Source organism: Zootoca vivipara, chromosome 12 (assembly GCF_963506605.1).
Source record: "Zootoca vivipara chromosome 12, rZooViv1.1, whole genome shotgun sequence".
Taxonomy (NCBI): Eukaryota; Metazoa; Chordata; class Lepidosauria; order Squamata; family Lacertidae; genus Zootoca; species Zootoca vivipara.
Window position 1 is genome coordinate 50,921,693 of NC_083287.1, and position 20,496 is coordinate 50,942,188.

Sequence of the window (20,496 nt, forward strand, 5' to 3'; positions counted from 1 at the left end):
AAGCTTGGTAATGAGTTCCAATTCAGCAACTTCTCTTTCCAGTCTGTTCCTGAATTTTTTCTGTAATAAAACAGCTGCTTTGAGATCTTGTATAGAATGTCCTGGGAGATTGAAGTGTTCTCCTACTGGTTTCTCTGTCTTGTGGTTCCTGATGTCAGATTTATGTCCATTTATCCTTTGGCGTAGGGTTTGGTCCGTTTGTCCAATATAGAGAGCTGAAGGGCACTGTTGGCATTTGATGGCATACACAATGTTAGAAGATGAGCAATTAAATAGTCCTGAGATGGTATGTTGGATGTTGTTGGGGCCAGTAATGATGTTGTCCGGGTGTATGTGGCAGCAAAGTTGGCATCTAGGTTTATTGCAGGCTCTGGTACCAGTGTCCATGTTAAGTCTGGTGGTTGTATTATTGTGGGTGAGGAGTTGTTTAAGATTGGGTGGCTGTCTGTAGGCAATGAAAGGAAATATGGGAAAAATGATGGGGGGGAACAGTTGGGCAGAGAAATGACAAATCGAAAGCCTTTGCGGACGATGTTGTGTTGCTGTGATGGGAAACGAGGCCCAGAGCATCTCTTGAGGAAGTCTGGTGTGTTGTGTGGCTATTCTCTTGTATGTAAGCATATGACGTAACCGTGGTGAGGTATTGGGGATATTTGCAAGAAGAGGCAGAGAGGGAATGAGAGCAACATCATAATAATACAAACCAACTCCCAAAAGCAATGGACATTTTTTTTTATTGATTAAAAATTAGAGAAATACATGCAATAAAATACAAAGTCAAAGGGGGGGAGGGAAAAGGCTGAATATTTTACATCTTTCATTAAAATCTACAGTACACCAAAATCATGTAGAGGTTCCTGTTTTATTAATACACCATCATCATCCCTAAAAAAAATACCAACTGATTTCTAGGTTCAAGTTCAGAATTTACCCAAAATAAAAATTTTTTAAAAAACCCCTCTGATCCGTTAAGGGTAAAAAGGTTAGAAATAATTCCTTACCCCCCCCAAAAATTAAAATATAAAATAATAAAATCATTGGCACTTTGAACCTCGAGAACAAAACAGTCGCCTAGCACTTTTTAGTATCCCAGGTTGGGGGGGGGGGGGGGAAGGAAACTGTTACCAAGAAACATGTGCCTAGGAATTTCTATTAGCAAGGGGAGTGAAGGCTCATTAAGACAGAATAAAATAAAATTACAAGGAGAACGGCCAGCATGGATACTCTTGTCTGCTAGACTTGGGTTAGACAGAGGTGGGAGTAAATAAATAGATACTGCATCATTGCACTGGATTAGGCTGGACCCCCCTCCCAGTGTAGAGTACAACAAGGTTTGCACGGCATGCAGGCAAAAGTGAAGTAATACTGTACCAGAATAATTTGGTCTTCATAGCTGAAGACAGGGTGGGAATAGTGGGTAGTGGGGGTGGGTGCCTTCTACTTGCCCTCCAAGCTTCGCCCACCTGGCTCCTCACCTGAGGCCCATTTCAGCCACAAGCTCCACCCACCTTTTTGAATCACCACCACCACCACCCTACAAGGGGGTGGGGCTTGAGGCAAGCCCTGCCCACTTTAGTGGCATGACATCACAGGCTCCGAAGGGATGCGCCGCTGGCCAAAGGCAGGCAAAGGATTCAGGGAATCGAGACTGCGGCGGAGCCTCCGCCACTCCCATCGCTCAAAGTGGGGACACACACACACCCCGGAAACAGTAGTCCCGGGGCTGCTTAGTGTTACACCCCACCCATGCAGGTTTTAAATGAAAGTAAGAGTTGAGGAGGGGGGGACGTGGTGCTCTGAGAGGGGGCAGAACAAGATCTCCCAACACAGACACTCAGAATTCGAACGGGGCTCTTTTCTTTCACACTCTGCCTCTAGGACACCACTGCCTTTCCTATCCTTTCCTCGTTTTGCCTCCACGTGTGTAGCAGTTTTTGTTCATGACCTATTGTAGATAATAACCATGTAGATAATAAAACTACAGGTTTGGGGTTGGGTTTTTTTTTGGGGGGGGTGTTATTTTCTTTTAAAAAGCAAACATGGCAAAAATCTTGTGTGTGAGAGAGTGAAGGAAGCTTCTGTCACTGCCGATAGAGCGAAAAATATATAAATATAATCGGTTAAATGGGGACGGGACCCAAGAGATTCCTAACTGAATTGAACCCCCCCCCCAACCAGAGTGGGCCAGTGCACACGTCTCTTCAATCAGTTCCCCCCCCCACCTGGTGCCATCCAGATGTTTTGGATCGCAACTGGGCAGGTGGAAATTGTGGTCCAAAACCTCTGGAAGGCACCAGGTTGAGTGTGTGTGCCTTAAATCCCAGTTAAGAGGTTAGATGTGAGATGCAAAACTTGCAAGTTGCATCCTCTTCTTTTCCTAGCTTCCTTCTCGGTAGTAGCCATGGTTTTGCAGAAACGTTAACTAGGATCTGCCTTCTCCCAAGTTAACAGAGCAGCTTCAGAGGCATGCTTGGAAAGTTAATTCCGGTTAAAGTTGGAGCAAGTGGAATGCAGAACCACGGATAAAGCCAAAGAAACAAGGAGGGCTGGAATTTGCCCTGGAAACAGAGTCAAGGGGAAGGAAGGAAAGGAATCCGTAAGCCAGCTCCAGAGAGTTTAACTCTGGTTAAGAGATTGGCATTGCAAAGTGCCGACCGGGCCAATTCCAAGCACATTGGAAGGCTGTAGGGGGAGAAACGAGAACTCAGTTCCTTTGTCTGTCTGGGATTTAAACTCATCCATCAAAATGTAGACTGCCTACATTTTCTCTGTGCTCCAAAAGCAGAGCAGGGATACACGAAGGGCCCAACTGTTGAGTGTGTTTGAGGTGGGGGGGAGACCTGTGGGAGAGGGAAGAATCTACACCATTTTATTATTCACATATTGCATTACAAGTGTTGCTTTTTTCCAAACTAAAAAGTATAATTTATATGTAGAAATTCAAAAAAACGAAAAAAAACCCATACACACGCACGCACGCACCCCACCAGATACTCATTTTCTTTAAAAAATACTAAACGCAAGCTATATTGGTTTCAGTTATATCATCTTGATCAAACTCTGATGCTCACACTGGAGAGTATAAAAAAAACAAGTTTGCAAATTCCAAGCAATTAGTGCAGCAGGAGGGACAAAATTGTCCAGAGCTTAATCTTGCCATGTATGAATCTACTGGCAATCTATTTATTTATTTATTTATCTTATTGCTGTAAAAAACAGAATAGGGGTGGTTCCATATGTACCAGTCTGTGCAGGAAAAGAAAAGAAAAGGGGATGAATGCATTTTTCTATCTTGAACACACCAAAGAAAAATTCTGAGCACAGGAACAGGAAAGATTCGCTTCGGCTGAAACACACACACACACACACACACACACGTACAGACACAAATACAGAGCTTCCAAATGCCAGAAGGCATGGTCAACTTTTGTTCTTAGCAACCATGTACGGAGAACATCTGGTTTTATGAATGCATCAAACCACACATCTGCGACTTTGCACAGTTAAACCACCCCAGCCAAACTTTGCGCAATTACAACCTCCAGCAATGTAGTCTACTTACAAAGGGCTCCCTTCTCAAAAACGGTTGCAGACAAAATCCCACGGTGAGGGAAAATGTGTATCGTTTGAAGAAGCAACCCAAATTTTGCAAAAGAGTTCTGGGAATTGCAGCCAGTTTAGCAAGCTGAGATTTCCCTTGCCTTCCTTTTTTTTGCAACATGCTCATCTCCAGAGGGACCAAGATGCTCATATCCAGGGAATATTGGACCCCCAACTCCCTTCAGCCCCGGACAGTGATCAAGGATAATGGGAGTTGTGGTTTGGCAACAACTGGAGGGTTAACAAATTAGAAGAGGCCGGCCTACGCATTCCTAACCACACAACTACAAATCCCAGGATTCCAAAGTCAGGAGGTTTGAAACTCGCACAATGCTGCCATCAAATGACTGTGTGGATTTGTGAGGATGCAGCAAGCCTGATAAGAGCACGGCAAAATTGGGGGGGGGGGAGCCGCTTCTTCTTCTTTTTACAAAGCAGCCCAATATTTAGGGCTATCCAGTCCCACTGCTCCACCCAATCTCCTTTCAGCAAGGGACACCCATCACAAACGTTGTTACGGAAACCACCCCGAATGGGAAAACAGAGATTGCAAAGGCCAGCCTTCCCGAACTTCCCAGCAGCCAATGCTTTTCAGGCAAGGGTGATTTGGGCATGGTGGCAACAGCAGCAGAAGTACGCAGAGGTTCGACTCAGCGCAATTCTGGCTTGGTGCTTTAGAGCGAGGATGGGATGCCCGCAACCCTTCTTTGGGTGCTTTTCGACCACAACTTCCACCCCCCCCTGATTGTTGCTCATGCTGGATAGGGCAGATGGGAGGTGGGGGGGGGTGTCCAACAACAGGTGCACCACCCCTCCTCTAGAGACAAACATGTTGGAAAGTGGCCTGACAAGATTGCGGGTGGTGAAAAGTAACGAAAAAAGCAGCAGCAACAAAACGATACCCTGATAGTTCTCCCTTCCCAAATGCTATATTTTGCATTAAGGTGAAGGGGGCGAGGAGGAATTAAGGCTAATCCATTTCTTTCGTGCCGTAGACCCATTAAATAAGATCCCTTAATGGTTTATTGCTAAGCCTAAGGCTTAAGACTCTCTCTTAAGACTTTGTTGGGTTTGCAAGAGCCCATCCGGATTTCTGACATGCTAGTATAGCTTGCCATTCCTGTAGTTTTTTAAGTTGTTTTTTCCCCCCAATGCCTGGTAAAGTGGACCCAAAAGTGAAGCGACCCCCCCTTTTGCAATGGAGCAACAACCACACAGCCACACAGGAGGGGGGGGGACCCTGATTCGACATAGAATCAAGAAACCGGCAGGCACACGAATTGTACGGGGATCGTTGTTAAGAGTAGTGGAAGCCCCGTGTCGTACTCTCAGTAGTATATCTGGCTCCTTCTCTTTCTTTCTTTTTTGTACTTTTAAATAGTTAAGGCAATAATAATAATAATCATTTAGAAAAAAAACTACAAACATGCAGGCAATGGTAGGCTGGCTGGGTCTGCACATCTGGGATGAAGGAAATGTGGCCGAGAAGCCAGCTGTCTGCAACGGTGGTATCGGTGGGGAGGCGCTGCGATGCGACTCGGGAAACAAACGAGGTTAAAGCTTCTAAGAAAGGGAGCTGTAGTTTGGTTCTTTGGCAGTAGTGGTTTTGCTTTTCAGGCTGACAGAAGCGTTCGAGGCTGCACCCGTTTGGGGGGGGGGGACCACCATCGTCTGGGAGTGTCGTTTTAGTTAATGCTGAGCTGGGCAAAGCCAATCAGCTTGCTGTCGTCGGGGATATCGGAGCCTTCGACGCCAGATGCCTGGAGAACAGAGGGGGGGTGGGGAAGTCCAACAGCGGTAAGCATCGCGGAGGAGAGAAGTTTTCCACAAACCATTTTCAGAAATCGCAAACCATTAACAACAAAAACCCAACACCCTGGAATTCTACATGAAGAAGAACGCCTGGATTTCGCAGTGCTGAGGCAGAGTTGCCACCCGGGCCAGACAGTCTGTGGGTCATAGGATCACAGAAGGGCAGAGTTGGAAGGGACCCAAGCAATACAGTTTGCCAACCCCCTGCAATACAGTTTGCTGTCGATTAAACAAGAATAGCAACCCTCGGCGAAATAATAAAAGAGCCACGGGAAAGAGAAAATTAAGAATCAGTGGAAACAGTCAAATATAAGGAAGCAGCTTTTTGCTGATGCTTTAACAACGCCACTGCAACTTTCTACGCTGCTTACTGCCCTGCAGGAGCTTTGTGAAAAGCGTGGCCTGTAAATATTTAAATATAAATAGTAGCAAAGCAATAAATATATCAGGAAGTGGTTCAAAAAGAGCAGCAGTAGCCGGCCAACAAATCTTTACAGAAAGGTAGCGAAGGCAACCTGAACACAGTCTTTATATGAAAAGTCCCAGGGAATCAAAGGGGTGCAAATCAAGCTTCCGTATGAGATGGAAGCTGAACCAGGAGCTCCTCTGAAGATACTATTGCAAAAACCGAACTTGCAAAAACATTTGGCAAAGTTAGGTGGCCAGACTTCCCTATGCCTTCCAAAAGAGAACAGCTGGAATATGTGCAAGTAATGCCTCGGTGAGAAATCAGAAGTGTGGGAAATATATCCGTGCCCCCCTCCCCATGCATTTCGCCAAAGTGACAGAGACTGCCACAGTCTGCTTCTGTTGCACAGTCACCTTGCGAAGTACAGAGGTGTGGGGGAGCATGAATGAGAAGACTATCACAGGTGCAAACTCTGGTGCATATGGACAAGGAAGCAATTCGCTAAAACAGCAAGCGTCACAGCAGACTACACTTCTTTTTTTATGTTCTCTGCAGGCCATAATTAAAACTCACATCCTTCTGCATTCTGATGCAGCTTTAAGGAAACATGTGAGACACAGAGAAAAGGGCTATATGGGGGACAAGCATTCCGAAGTTAGCAATGCTCACCTCTAAGCATCTCTAAAGCCACCACATTACATTAAACTGTGCCGTTGTGCAGAATGTAGTTCAATTTGGCATTTGCAGTATTTTGTCCCAGGTCCCAGTTGAATTTTCAAAGTCGTTTTTCCAAAGCAGCATGGAACGCTCCTGTTCAGAATTCCTGCTAGCCAGCCATGCCCTCTTATAGACACTCCATTTCATCACTCCCCTCTCCCCCAGATTTTCTCCTCAAGAGACACTTGGCATTTTTAGCCCTCAATGGGCTATTCCAGGATATTCCCCCAGGCAAGCTGATCTTTCTACCCTGGAGAAAGGAAGATGCCAAGCTGACTACAAAAGGACTGGCACATGTCCCCAAGCTTCATTCATGGAGGAAATGATATTTTAACCCCACTTTTTGATCTGGGTGTATCTAAATTAGGAAGACTAATCGCAACTCAACTGATCCCCAAAGCCCCTGAAAATAGAGCCCCTGCATTATTTCTGCTATGACTGTGTGGGTCCCCCACTAGATACCCATTGTCCAGGGATTACTGTTGAAGAATCAGCGCCCCAAAGAAGCCTAGAGCAGACACACCCTTTTAACACAGACCAGGTTAATAAGGGGGGGGGGGAAATAGTAAATATACCAGTTTGAAAGTGACAGATCGATTCGTCTGGGGCTCTTCCACAATTTTTTGTAAGTTGGCAGCAACTGAAACGACAGAGGGTGGACACACTCAAAGACGGAGCACTTAAGCATTTTCATTCTGAACAAGCTTCCCTAAAACATTGGAAAGAGACGTCCTAGTTAACAAGGAAGGAGCTTCCCCCTCCCTGTCCTGGGAAGAAATACAGCAACTTGTATCCACAAATCCAGTATGGGATTAAGGTGAACGTGAAATACGCATTATTACCTATTACTAAGTCTCTGCCATCAACAAGCCCAGCCGAGATGAGTTCTTGGGATACCCCATCCGCAGTATCTGGAAAGATCATAATTAAGAGACCATCATATCTGCACCCAAGTGGTCTAAAACCAATTCAGAGTTCACAATTTGCAGGGCATTTAACCTTTCCCCCCTTCTTTTTAGATTGATTTTATATTGTGCACCATTCTGCATTATATTTTACTTAAGATGCCTCGAATGGGTTGTATGCAGAGAGGTGGGTTAGAATAATTTCTTTAATTGAAAACAGAGCTTCTAAGGATCCAATCCTACCTAAAAGTACCGCCTCCTGATCCCAGACTATATAAGGATCGAGGTGGGATCTCTCATTTGGGAAGGAAAAGCGCTCTGTGTGTGCTCAGAGGAGTCTGAACCCCAACTCTGATTAAGCCCAAAGCATTACTTATTTGGAATGTTTCTGAAAACAATTAGTGCAGAAGCCTAGTGCTGGGAAACTCATAAACATTTGGTTCATCTAACTTGGGACTGCCTATTATGCAGTGGACAATGGCATTCAGTAAACAATACTAATATTCTGTCGACAGTTGTATTGTTGTATTGTTTCAATAATAATAATGTTGATGATAATGATGATGATGATGATAAATTTATTATTTATACCCCACCCATCTGGCTGGGTTTCCCCAGCCACTCTGGGCGGCTCCCAACAGAACACTAAAAACAATAAAACTTCTAACATTAAAAACTTCCCTAAAGTGAGGGATCTTTCCTGCTTGGCGATGCTGGAGGTTCAACCCAGAACATTCTGCGCCCGAGGTTACTCACTAACTTCCAGCATGTTTCTCTTTCCTGTACCCATTTCTCACCTCTCCCAGGGGTGAACTCGAATCGAATGTCGTTGAGTTCTTTCTTTGAATTCCTGTTGAGGGGAAGAGAAGAGAGATGAAACACAAGCCATTTTTTAAAAAAATCTGCAGACGAAAGCAAGGATGGTGAACGAAAAGCCTGGAATGCAGATCCCAAGCACATTTTATCTGGCCCTAGCAATGCTATGCCAAGCACGATAAAAAGGAGGTCTGTTCAGTTTTGTTTGTGAAGAAGCACGTTTTTACATCCTGTAAGGAGACGATCCACAATTCAACTTTACACCTCTTTCAGATTTTTCACGTAACACGTAAATATTTGTTAGCAAATCATATACCTGAGTGCATGTGCTCTTTAGCTGAAGTCCTTAATGTTAGAGCAAATACATTATGGGGCCTGAGCACTTTTCATTAATGTGTTCAGAGCATGGATGGAATGGGCCTGGGCGCAGGCACGCACAAGAAGCAGAAACCTGTTCTAGGTAGTATTACCTATTTCAGTATGAAATGTTCTAAGGATTACTTTTGAGTGGTCTGAGCAATGAACATATTTTCAGACATTTTTTACGCACTGCAAACAAGGATTTATACTCTTTGGGCTGCAGGTGTGGCTATGCATGGACCGTCTGTTTGCAGCCCATGTCAATTCTCCATGTGTTCTTTCAGAAGTCTGTTCCATCCCATTTCTACATTAATCTGATTTTTTTTAAAAAACAAAACAACAAAACTATAAGGTATTTCCTTAATAAACACATTCGTAAGAGTATTTAGTCTCGAATACGTGTTTTATGGTGGTTGTTTTAAAAATAAAATAAAATTCGGTACAGTTTTTGAGCAGAGGGCTGTTATTGCAAAATTCGAAGAAGCACAGAAGCCAAAAGGATATTTACGTTCCGATCTTGCGTATTAGTCTGAGTGGTGCAAATCAGGTCACAGCTGGCTTAAAAATGCAAAACTGAATCGACTTTTCCACCATCCCCACGGTGTGGTTTTGTTCTTAAATTGCATTGTTTCCCACAGAAGTTGTGAGATCGAAATACATTCAAGCCCAGGCATCCCCAAACTGCGGCCCTCCAGATGTTTTGGCCTACAACTCCCATGATCCCTAGCTAACAGGACCAGTGGTCAGGGATGATGGGAATTGTAGTCCAAAACATCTGGAGGGCCAAAGTTTGGGGATGCCTGTTCAAGCCAATGATACATCTTTGGGTACATGTACCACGTTGTTCTATTACTGGGTTCATCAGTGGCACGGCCTGTTGACAGGCACCTCAGTTCTCTGTGTATATCTACTTCAATAAACTGTGTGCTTTTCCAATGCAAAAATTAAGCCTCAACCAAAGAGTCTTGCCAAATTGATTGGATTTTCTTGGTGTGAAATTGTGAAAAAGAAAGAAATTGTGAAAAAGAAAAAGAAATTGCTCCAACAAAGACGTCCCCAGGTATTAATGCCATTTCCTAGAGTGGGATGCTGAAAAGCTCCCAAGATTGAAAATATTAACAGCAATGATATACTTACAGGCGAGGAGAATTTAGGTCATACATGGCCATGGAAAGTTCATGAGATTTGAACCCACCTCTCCTTGGGGCCAAGTCAAGCCTCACCCAGTGGAAAATAGAGAGAGCAAGGATGGGTGTTGTAAGGGGAAGGGAATACAGAGATCCCCCTCCCATCATCAAGAGCAGCTCCTCCAATAGCAGCAATGCCAGCGGGGAGGGGGAGGAGTCCAGTGAGGAAGGAGGAAGAGGGATGCAGGGCTCCGGCAACACAGAAGAGCCCCTGCTACATATGAGGGAGGAAGAAAGAGAGGGGGGAAAGGGGGAGAAGGAAAACATGGAGCGCAGGCCCCTTTTTCCTCCGGTTCCGGAATTACGCAGGAGAAGGCGGGGAAGAAGGTTTGGCGTCCCAAGACTCTTATGCTGGAAGAAGACGAGGGGCGCGCCATTCCCGGATTCTGGCTCGGTCTAAGCAGACATGTTTCTGCACCCCCATTTCACTGTAAATAGACTGCACTAAATAAAACTGTCTAAAAACAAGAATGTGGAGCGTCGTTACTCTAGAGTAGTCGCAACAACAGCCTCTGACAGGTGTCATGGTGCCTTTGAAAGATGCCGATGAACTATAATTCCCCATCAAACCTAAAGCAGCAGCAATGGTAGTTGGGACTGATGGGAGTTGCGGTGCAACAACATATGGCGGCTGCCATCTTGGAAACCCCACCCAAAAAGCCTCTCCTTTTTGCAAGCCAAAGCAACATGCTTACCTTAACCTTAGAACGAGACTGATGGGGACTTTCATTTCCTCTTGTGCTGGGTTTGTTGCAGGAGGTGCCTTTTGGAAAAAAAGAGGAAGGGTGAACTTTTAAAAATAATAATCAATGTGTGTTTTGTGTTTTTAAAAAAACCCACACAAAAGCATTATGAGATGATCAGGCAGCAAATGTGACAATTTTGGACAGGCAGAGAGCAAACAAATGTGGTGACACCAAAATGGAACTGATTAAAAAACCTCTCTCGGGACGACTCGCTGGATGAATTTTCTTCAGTGTTTCACGACTGGCAATATCTCAAGCAATATTCCGTAAGGCGTCTCTCTCCCTGCCAAAACACAGGCCTCTTGTGCCCCAAGTCAAACTGACTACTGATCCGGTGGAGTTAATTTATGACTACTTATTATTTTGGAGTCTTATTGCAGTACATGGCTTCACTTGTTTGTTTTAATCATTTGCTCCGAAGGAACCTGTGTTTTTTTTTTTTTTTAATGTTTCTTCCTTTATTAAACCATTTTTCCACACAATGGTTTGCAGCTCTCTCGGGAACTAAAGCACAGAAAAATCCAGCACAGCATTGATCCAACCCAGAGCAAGGTAGTCTTCTTAAAAAGAAAAAGCAAAAAAAAAAAAAGCCTTTGCCTCACCAAGTAAAATAAAACCACAATGAGTAAACAATACTTTCCGCAGTGTACATACTTACTGCAGATGCTATAGTCTAATATGGATTGAGTATGTTCAGCTTCGTACTCTGGGGCAGGGGCTGACGGGTGGCTGCCCCTGTTTGCAGGGAGATGTGGGCAATTCAGATTTTCAGGCACCTGCCAAATCTATTCCTTTCAACATAGGTCTGAAGTGCTTGTCATGGCATCAGCGCCCTCTTCGCTTAACAGTTTATATAGTTCAGGGATAGAGAACAAATGGCCTTCCAGGTGTTGTTGGCTCCAACTGCCACCCAGCACAGCCAACGTTCAGGGACAAAGGGAGTCGGAACCGAGCAGCACCTCCCCATCCCTGTCCTTAAGGGGAAGAGGCTGCTGGCCAGTGCTAGGATACATGCTCTGTATGCAGGAGGCTCCAGGTGCAATATCTGGTGCCTCCAGTCTATGGATCTCAGACAGCAGCTGATAGAGAACACCTCTGCCTAAGACCCAGAAAATCACAAAATTGTAGAGTTAAAAGGGACTCCGAGGGACATCTAGTGTGAAGCACAGCCTGGGGAGACTTCCCAAGGGCCAGAGAGAGGCGATGGAGGACCACATTCGGATTCCAGGTCTAGAAGCTCCTCACTCCTGGTTCACCCTAACAAAGCTGCTCCACGCCCACCCTTGACAAGCAACTCTTGGGGTGGGAGGGGCTTATGCAATGCCCTTAAGGGTTGGGCATGATGGGTTCACACACAGACACACACACACAGACACACACAGACACACACACACCACTGATTCTCTGTGTTGGAGGGGGAACCAGACACCTATGGCACATTGTTTCCCCCTTCCTCTCCATGCCACTGTCTTCAGGGTCAGAGAGTAATAGAGCTGGAAGGGACCCCAAGGGTTTTTAAGCTGTTTTTATTATATTTTGTACATCGCCTTGGGACATATGTGGAAGGCGATTAGCAACCCATTAATTATAGTGGAGCTACAAGTTAAGAGATGGAAGGGACCCCGAGAGTCATCTAGTCCAACCCTCTGCAATGCAGGAATCTCAGCTAAAGTACCCATGACAGATGGGCATCCAACCTCTGCTTAAAAACCTGCAAGGAAGGAGAGTCCACAACCTCCCAAGGGACGACCGTTCCACTGTCAAACTGCTCTGTCAGAAAGTTATTCCTGATGTTTAGTTGGAATCTCCTTGAAGCCATGGTGTGAGTCCTACCCTCCAGAGCAGGAGAAAACAAACTTGTTCCATCCTCCATGTGACAGCCCTTACGTGCTTCTTACTTTGCCATCATAAAACATCATAAAGCATCCATATATAAAAGTTTAAAATATATACAAAAATACAGCCATGTTAAAATATATAATGATGAGGATTTTCATTGGTATCTCTTCCCGCTAAATAATGCCATTCACCACTCTAGGAAATACTATCGAGAAAAACTTAGCCACCCTTGCAGTTACTTCCGGGTTAATGTCAGACCGATAGAATCTGATATTTTCATTGTGTCGTGATGTTAGACTACCCAAAAAAGGGGTAGCATGGGTTTGCATAACTAGTTGTACAATGGACAGTTGAAAAGGACTCAAAGAACATCTGCCATGTCTATCATTTCTGAGGATGTTTAAATATTTGCCCTTGACAAAAGCTGAGGGGGAAACGTTCCGTCGGGCTAACATAAAGGCCCTGCGTTGGGCTCACGCGACAGCCCTTTAGAGATCTGAAGATGGCTACCAGATCTCCTCTCAGTCTCCTCTTTTCCAGGCTAAACATACCCAGCTCCTTCAACCGTTCCTCATAAAGCTTAGTTTGAAAGGCATGGCCAGTCAGAGCAGACAAATACGCAGGCCAAGTGGGCAAATACTTCGAGCTGGTATAAGGCAACTTCCTATGCCTCAGGATCTCCCGGGGTGGCCTCACAACCCCTGGCCCAGCCTAGTTCCACAACAGCAGAGGCACCTACAAACTTAAAAGTGCTCCCTTGATATACAGGAGCTATAAATGGAGCTGGGGAGTAGAAGAAAGGACGCGGGTCAGACGCAGCCCACAAATGGCCGCCTAGGTCACAATGGGGATGAGATTAAGAGATTCCCTGAAATCCTACGCTGGGGATCCACATCGCGCTCCCTTGACGTCAGTGAAGCCACAGCTGCTGTACCTTCCAGAAAAGTGGCAGAAAAGCACAACCGTGCACATTGAGGGATTGTTTCAAAGCGGAGCCCGGGGGCTCCCTCAAGCGTTTAACTGCTGGGCCTGCTCACATAGAGAACATCTGCAGACCCTGAGCCAAGCCAAGTCAGTCCTATTTAATTTCAGCCAGCTGGAATCCAGGAACATAGGGCGCCAAGGTTTGTCTCCCCAAGATTAATGGGCTGTCAGGGAGAGAACAGGAGCCCTGTGATCGCAGAGGGGTTTATATATAGCCTCCTTCCCAAAAACCCATGAAAATGTTTCTAGGAAAAACGCTGAAGCCCTCGAGTGTTGCTCTGGCCACAAATCACCGCCAAACCATTCCCAGCAGGCCTATTAGGATCATGAGGTGAGGAAGCTTCCCCCGCCCGTCCAGCCTTGCAGGCCTCACCCTGGCTGCAAGGACAGCTATTTGTTATAATACATGAGCAATCTCTGTCCGACTGCCTCCAGAGCACCCGCAAGCTGTGGGACACACTCCAGAACAGGCTGGTTTCGGCAGGAGTTCACCCTGGGTGACAAAAGCCATCTCATTGGCTGCTCCTCCGCTCTCTGCAAAAGGCAGGGCTGGCATTGAAACACTCCGGCCTCTGAAAAGCAGAGACATTGGGGTGGCGATGGTTTTTGCGGCAGAAAGGTCCCAAGGGCTCAGTCTCTCCTTTTTTTAAAAATAAATAAAATAAAATATACTTTATTGAAACATTTTTAAAAGACATTACAACAAAGAACAAAGCAAACAATTTCTCCATCATCACAATATCACAATTCAAAAATCAAACCCTTATATATAAATAAGTAAAATTCACTTCCAAACTCTAACACATCACTTAGCTTTAAATTTTCCCCATTTCTTGCGTTGTTATTCTCCTAAGACAAAAACCTATTGTATGTTTCTTTTCCTTGTCATAATTTCTCTCAATTTTCCCCGTGTCTCTCTAGGCTAAACAGATCACAAGCTCCATTTTAATATCTTTTTTCTTAAAGTAATCCTCTACATATTCCCATTTCTTGCTAGACATTTGTTTCGACTTATTCCTAATTGCCGCAGTCATTAGGAATTAGGCAATTAGGGCTCCGTCTCTCCAAGCAGCCCTATAGGGTAGGCCAGCTGCTCTCAATCCTGTCTCGCGGATTTAAAAAAAGGGGGGGGCTAGACCACCTACTTCGCTAGTGGCTGAAGGGACATTTCGGCCAGGAACTTTGCAATTCATGGCCTCTTCGCCAGAGAAAAGGGGAGTGGGGGGGGGGAGAATGAATGTACTTGTTTTATAGCCAAAGCAGTCTGGGGGAGGCTGCATGGCCAGCAGCTGCTTCATCCCTTTCCCCACTGGTCCTATGGTGTGGTTTAGTGACTCAGGGGTCAACAAACCTTTTCAGCAGGGGGCCGGTCCACTGTCCCTCAGACCTTGTGGGGGGCCAGACTATATTTTTGAAAAAATAATAATAATGAACTCCTATGGCCCGAGAGATGCATTTTAAATAAAAGGACACATTCTACTCATGTAAAAACACGCTGATTCCCGGGCCAGATTTAGAAGGTGACTGGGCCAGATCCGCCCCCCCCCCGGGCCTTAGTTTGCCTACCCATGGGTTAGAGTGCCAAAGTCGGACCTGGGAGACAAGGGTTCAAATTCTCACTTGTCCAGGGCCAGTGACCTTGGGCCAGCCACTGCCTCTCAGCCTAGCCTACCTCACAGGGTTGTTGTGGGAATACACTGCGAAGGAAGAGAGCTCTGTGTGTCGCCTCGAGCTCCTTAGAGGAAAAAGTGGGATATAAATGCAAAAACAAACTGTTTCCGCTTCTGGTGGGTCTTCCCCAGAGGCTCCTGGCCTTACCTGCGCAGGTGCCTGAGAAGCTGGAGCCCCAGGGACAGCGGGAGAAGTTTGTGCGGGTGCTTGTCCTGCAGGCTGAGGTAGTTGAGGAGGCTGGGCTGGGACGTTGAGCAAAGGGCTTGCCGGCTGCTCCGCTGGTGGAAAGAGCTGCGAATCAGAAAGGACAGGTGATGGGTATGGGAGAACGAGGGTGGCCCACCTGCCAGAAATACCAACGACGAACTGCTTGTTTGTCGACTTATTCAGGCAATTTCTTTTACCGCCTAATTACAATTGTCCCTAAGTACAAGTAACTAAGAGCATTGTGTGTGTGTGTGTGTGTGTGTGTGTGTGTGTGTGTGTGTGTCAGTGGTAGTGTAGTGGTTAGTGTGTCAAGACTAAGACCTGGGAGACCAGGGTTCGAGTCCCCACTTGGCCATGAGGCTTACTGGGCCACTGCCTGTCAGCCTAGCCTACCTCTCAAGGTTGTTGTTGTGGGGACTGGATGAGGAAAACCCCGTATGCTGCCTTTGAGCTCCTTGGAGAGGAAGGTCAGGTATAAATTCAATAAATAAATAAAATTAAACACAATAACAAATAAAATTAAATAAATTCAACACAATGAAGGTAAAAACCAGCTACGAATTTGTGACCGAATGAAGCAAAGATAACTCAATTATTATTCCAAAATGCTTGACCACTGCCAGTCCAAGGAACAATTGATTTAAAGTTTCTTTACGAGTCCTTGCCATTTATATTTCAACTCCTTGCCGCTTATAGCAATTCATACATTCCTAACATTTAATGCATTAGTATGCATTAGTATGTTATACTGGCCAAATCCACAGCCCTCTTGAGCTTATGCCTACAGGGCAGAAGATGCTACCATCTTCCTCGTCTCCCTTTTTCAGGAGCCTTTTCCCGTTTTTTTCCCCAGAAGGGATTTCCATCCTCCCATTGGAAGGGAAAAATACATTCGCCAGCCCATTGTGCCACACTCCCCCACCCTGAGCACTTGCCGGCGGGATTAAGTGCTACAATTTATTACTGTCTTACATTCACACTCCACCTTTCCTCTGTCACGGAACCCAAGGCGATGTGGTTCATAGGCACTCACAAATCCAGGCACCTACGCCCAGACCTGCTTCAGCATCAACAAGCTGGTGGATTTCCATGAACCTTCAGAACATGCTCTGGATTTTGTTATGAACCATAATTTAAAAATGATAATATTTTAACTGGCTTCAGCAGTTTTCGTCCCATTACTTAAAAGTCGAGATTAGTTTGCAAAAATTGCACGTTGTGTGTATCTTTGTATATAAAACTAGTCTCATTCAGCCCGTTAAGAAAACGGGCGCTAGAGGTGCGACGGGGCCGCGGCCTTCCCTCCCTTTCTGCGCTCGACCGCGGGGGGGCGCCGGGAACGCAATTAAACAAAGCGCTCTCCCGTTGTGTCCCGCGGCCGAGCGCAGAGAGGGAGGGAAGGCCGCGGCCCCGCCACTCCTCCCACGGGCCAGGTAGGGTTGTCAGGAGAAGGTGGCAGCGGACCAAGATGGTGGTATTGGGTTCCGGGGCCGCGGCCCACCGCCGCCCCGGAGCCCAAGCCGCCATCTTGGTCTGCCGCCGCAGGGGAACGGGAGGCAGAGGGTTGAGGGGGGAAGAGAGCGTGTGTGTGTGTACGTCCCGCCTCTTCGTCCACTCCCTGTGTCCGTGGGGCACATGCACATTAGCTCGGACACAGGGACTGGACGCAGAGACACAGGGACTTTATTATATAGGATGCTGCCTAGCGATTGCTTCAAGCTAGCAACACTTATTTTATTGTCCTGAAACGCGGCCGCCCCACTTTTTAAGCCAGCAGAAGTCAGTCTGTAGGTCAGCGTTCTGTTAAGAGAACTAAAACATTACCTTAATTGTTACTATTATTTGTGAACTTGGCACTCCCCAAAACAGAAGACAGGCGGGTGCTTCAAGAGGCATGACTGGTTAATAACTCACCTCGGAATTTTGTGATGATTCTTTCACTCTGGGCGACTAAAAGAGGAAGAAACAGACAACTGCAATTAGCATGCAACGCCACAACGGATCTCGTGCCCTTGAAACATGGTGAAAATGGCAGCTTCCGGCACGATTTCATTTTAATGTGTTTCAGGTCTAACTACGGGCAGTAATTCTTAGATCCCAGAAGACCTTTGAAACAAGAGGAGCTCAGAGGTCTTAAGCTGGTGAGGGTGTTGCAGCGGGGGTGTCAAAATGGTTTACCATTTGTTTTTAATAAATAACAGGAGTGCCTTCTGTTAGAAATGCAGGAGCAAGACTCTGTTGAGTAAGCAAAGCATTGGCAGTGGCTATGAAGACTAAAATGGCAGAGAAGCGCTCCTTCAAAGAGAGAGATTCTCCTGTCCTTAGAAAGGTGGCATGCGTCTCCCCATATGTTGCCCGAGTTCATCTTCTGGTAGCCACAGCCAGTGTGCAGAACGGTCAGGACTGATGGAAGATATGGTGCCGCAAAATCTGCAGGACCACATGCTCCTTCATCCCTGCTCTAGCTGCTTTGGAAATTTGTCTTTCAGAAATGCAGAGTAGTTTTTACAGTTATAGCAAAAATTACTGATTTGGTTATACTATTAGAAATACAAAGACAGGTAATTATGAAATTATTGTTCATATTTGGACAACTTTTCTGCTGTACTTTATTGGAAGGAGAAAAATAATCATTGCCTTAATAAAAAATTAAACAATTTATTTAACTAAAACAATAACATTATAGCACATGTATCCATGTTTCTTAACTGATGTGGTTAAATGATTATTTTTTTAAACGACTGAGTTTTAGCACACATGAAAAACTTAAAACAAATCCTTATTTCCTGATGAATAGCCTTTGGACTATAATGTAACTGAAATAGAAAACTAGAATTTTACTCCAAAAGCATTTTATTTTAAAAATCTGATTTAAATTTTAAAAAATCTGGGTTTTTTTAAAAAAAAAAATCATTGATTTTTATCCACCCTGCAACCAAGTAAGAACTGCTAAGGTGGGTTAGAGTTGGTTGTACTGATGGGAATTACAGTCCAGAAATCTAGCAGGGACCAATGTGAGTAAGGGTGCCCTAAGCAAGCGCCAGGCATTTGTAGAAGCCAGGTATTGAGAGCCTAAGCTCTATCAGAACCGGGTGTTATCTGTGCAAATATTCTTCTGGAGCACCGCTGGCTCCACTTACCCACAGAGCTCCAGGAGAGTTACGCAGAAAAGAAGAGGCCGTGGGCAAGTGTGGATGCTCAAACCTTGGCTTAATAAGCCAAGATAGGCATGAGCCTTCTGACCGCAGCACTCCTTCACCCCACCACACAAATTTACTGAGAAATGCGTGACCATGGCTGCACAGATGTTACTGGCCCAAGATGGAAAAAAAGATAAAGTTCCTACCAGAGATGATTGGCAGATGAAGTTAATGGATTGTGCTGAAATGGCTAAAATGACCGGAAGAGTCAGAAATCAGGAAGACCAAAATTTTAGTAAGGAATGGGGAAATTTTATAACTTATCTTAAAGACCATTGTAAACAGTTAGAATCGTTAGTAGAATTGGAATATCACTTGTAGTTTAAGGCTGAATTCTGGACATAATGGAAGAGGCAAAGGATTTGGAGTATCATAAAGGACACGGGAGGAAATGATTAATAATCGGACCCACAAAGGGGAGGAGGGAAGTCCAGGAGATTCCTTGGAATCTTGTTTTTATTATTTATGTGTGATATAGCTCTGTAGAAATTTAAGTTGAAAAACCAAATAAATAATTTCTTCTTCTTCTGAGAAACGCTCTTGCAATCCCATCAATTCGTTAACTGCACCCTTAAAACAGCTTTTGCAACAGAGACCGTCTTTCAATTCTGGGGCTAATTTTAAGAGGGAAACGGTGACTCTGGTGCCCACCCTGAGCTGTGAAATTGCCGCTTTGCCTTCCTCGCTCTCTTCATCGAGCTCATCGTCGCTCCACTCCCAGTCACCGTCTTCCGTCTTATGAAGGCGCCCGCTGGAACCAGGGACTCTCCGGACCTGTATTTCAACAAAGTCACAATTAAAGTCACTGACAGAATTTCATACAGAGAATTCTAGCATGGCCTTTCTAGTGCAACCAGGGAGCTGGTCGATGGAAAATTTAAGAAGCGCGGTGTGCAGATTCCCACTTTAAACTGTTTTAAAGAGTACCTTTTTGGCTCTTTCCGTAATGGTTGGGGCTCTCTGCAGCATTTTTTCTTGCAAAAATTCTTTATTCTGGAAAAGAAAGGGAGGGGAATCAAATGGACACTTTGCGACTCCTGTTCCTCAAAGGCCACTGTTTGGCTCAAGCATCACTGCTTATGTGTGTGCGAGAGAGAAAAGCTCTCGGGTTACTTGAAAGGGAATGAGAGGGTCTCCTTTGATACAAGTGTTGGAAAGCCAACACATTAGATTCTTCCTAAGAGTAGGCCGTGCTGCCAAACTCCTTAGAAATTATCCTGAGGTGGTTGTAGAGAGGAGAGGGCATCAAGGTTTCAACTTCACCACAAGAGTTTTCAAAATCCATACACAGCTGCCAGGAGAACGCAGGCCTACTACCCCTGCCTTAAAATGCCTGAGCTCATTGTGCCTTGCCTGCAGGAGCCTTTGCTCTGACATAAACCTCCTAGCTCTTCGCAAACTGTGGGAGAATTCTTGCTTCTGTATGTGAAGCAAAACCTAGTGAGGCCTGGGGCAAGGTCTTCTCTGCCCCGACACAACAATTTCCAAGGTAGCCCATTCCGCCTCACAACATTACTAGCCTTCAGGTGAAAATAGCTCCCCCATTTCTAAATTCTGCACTGCTGACTTCATACATTTTTTTATGTTGTAATGGTAATCGTTTTGATATTCCTTTTTGAGTTACTTCATTTTGAATAACATTTTGAATAAGGAGGCGGGCGGGTGTGGAGGACTCCCTGGTCCTGAATGGGGTAACTGTGCCCCTGAAGGACCAGGTGCGCAGCCTGGGAGTCATTTTGGACGCACAGCTGTCCATGGAGGCGCAGGTCAATTCTGTGTCCAGGGCAGCTGTTTATCAGCTCCATCTGGTATGCAGGCTGAGACCCTACCTGCCCGCGGACTGTCTCGCTAGAGTGGTGCATGCTCTAGTTATCTCTCGCTTGGACTACTGCAATGCGCTCTACGTGGGGCTACCTTTGAAGCTGACCCGGAAACTACAACTAACCCAGAATGCGGCAGCTAGACTGGTGACTGGGAGCGGCCGCCGTGACCACATAACACCGGTCCTGAAAGACCTACATTGGCTCCCAGTACGTTTCCGAG

General features: G+C 45.5%; 1 protein-coding gene across 2 annotated transcripts in view; it reads right to left on the reverse strand.

The window, feature by feature from the left end:
• Positions 1 to 886: 886 nt before the first annotated feature.
• Positions 887 to 20,496, reverse strand: part of OXSR1 (oxidative stress responsive kinase 1) — a 90,068-nt gene continuing 70,458 nt past the window's right edge. For both annotated transcript variants that reach the window (XM_035128996.2, XM_060280927.1), the window contains 9 exons: positions 19,381 to 19,446; positions 19,105 to 19,227; positions 17,168 to 17,203; positions 15,194 to 15,337; positions 10,502 to 10,569; positions 8,241 to 8,293; positions 7,381 to 7,449; positions 7,114 to 7,178; positions 887 to 5,360 (listed from right to left, as the gene is read on the reverse strand). In XM_035128996.2, the coding sequence (XP_034984887.2) occupies positions 5,286 to 5,360; positions 7,114 to 7,178; positions 7,381 to 7,449; positions 8,241 to 8,293; positions 10,502 to 10,569; positions 15,194 to 15,337; positions 17,168 to 17,203; positions 19,105 to 19,227; positions 19,381 to 19,446 (699 nt within the window). In that variant the 3' untranslated portion in view covers positions 887 to 5,285. The remainder of the gene's footprint in view (positions 5,361 to 7,113; positions 7,179 to 7,380; positions 7,450 to 8,240; positions 8,294 to 10,501; positions 10,570 to 15,193; positions 15,338 to 17,167; positions 17,204 to 19,104; positions 19,228 to 19,380; positions 19,447 to 20,496) is intronic.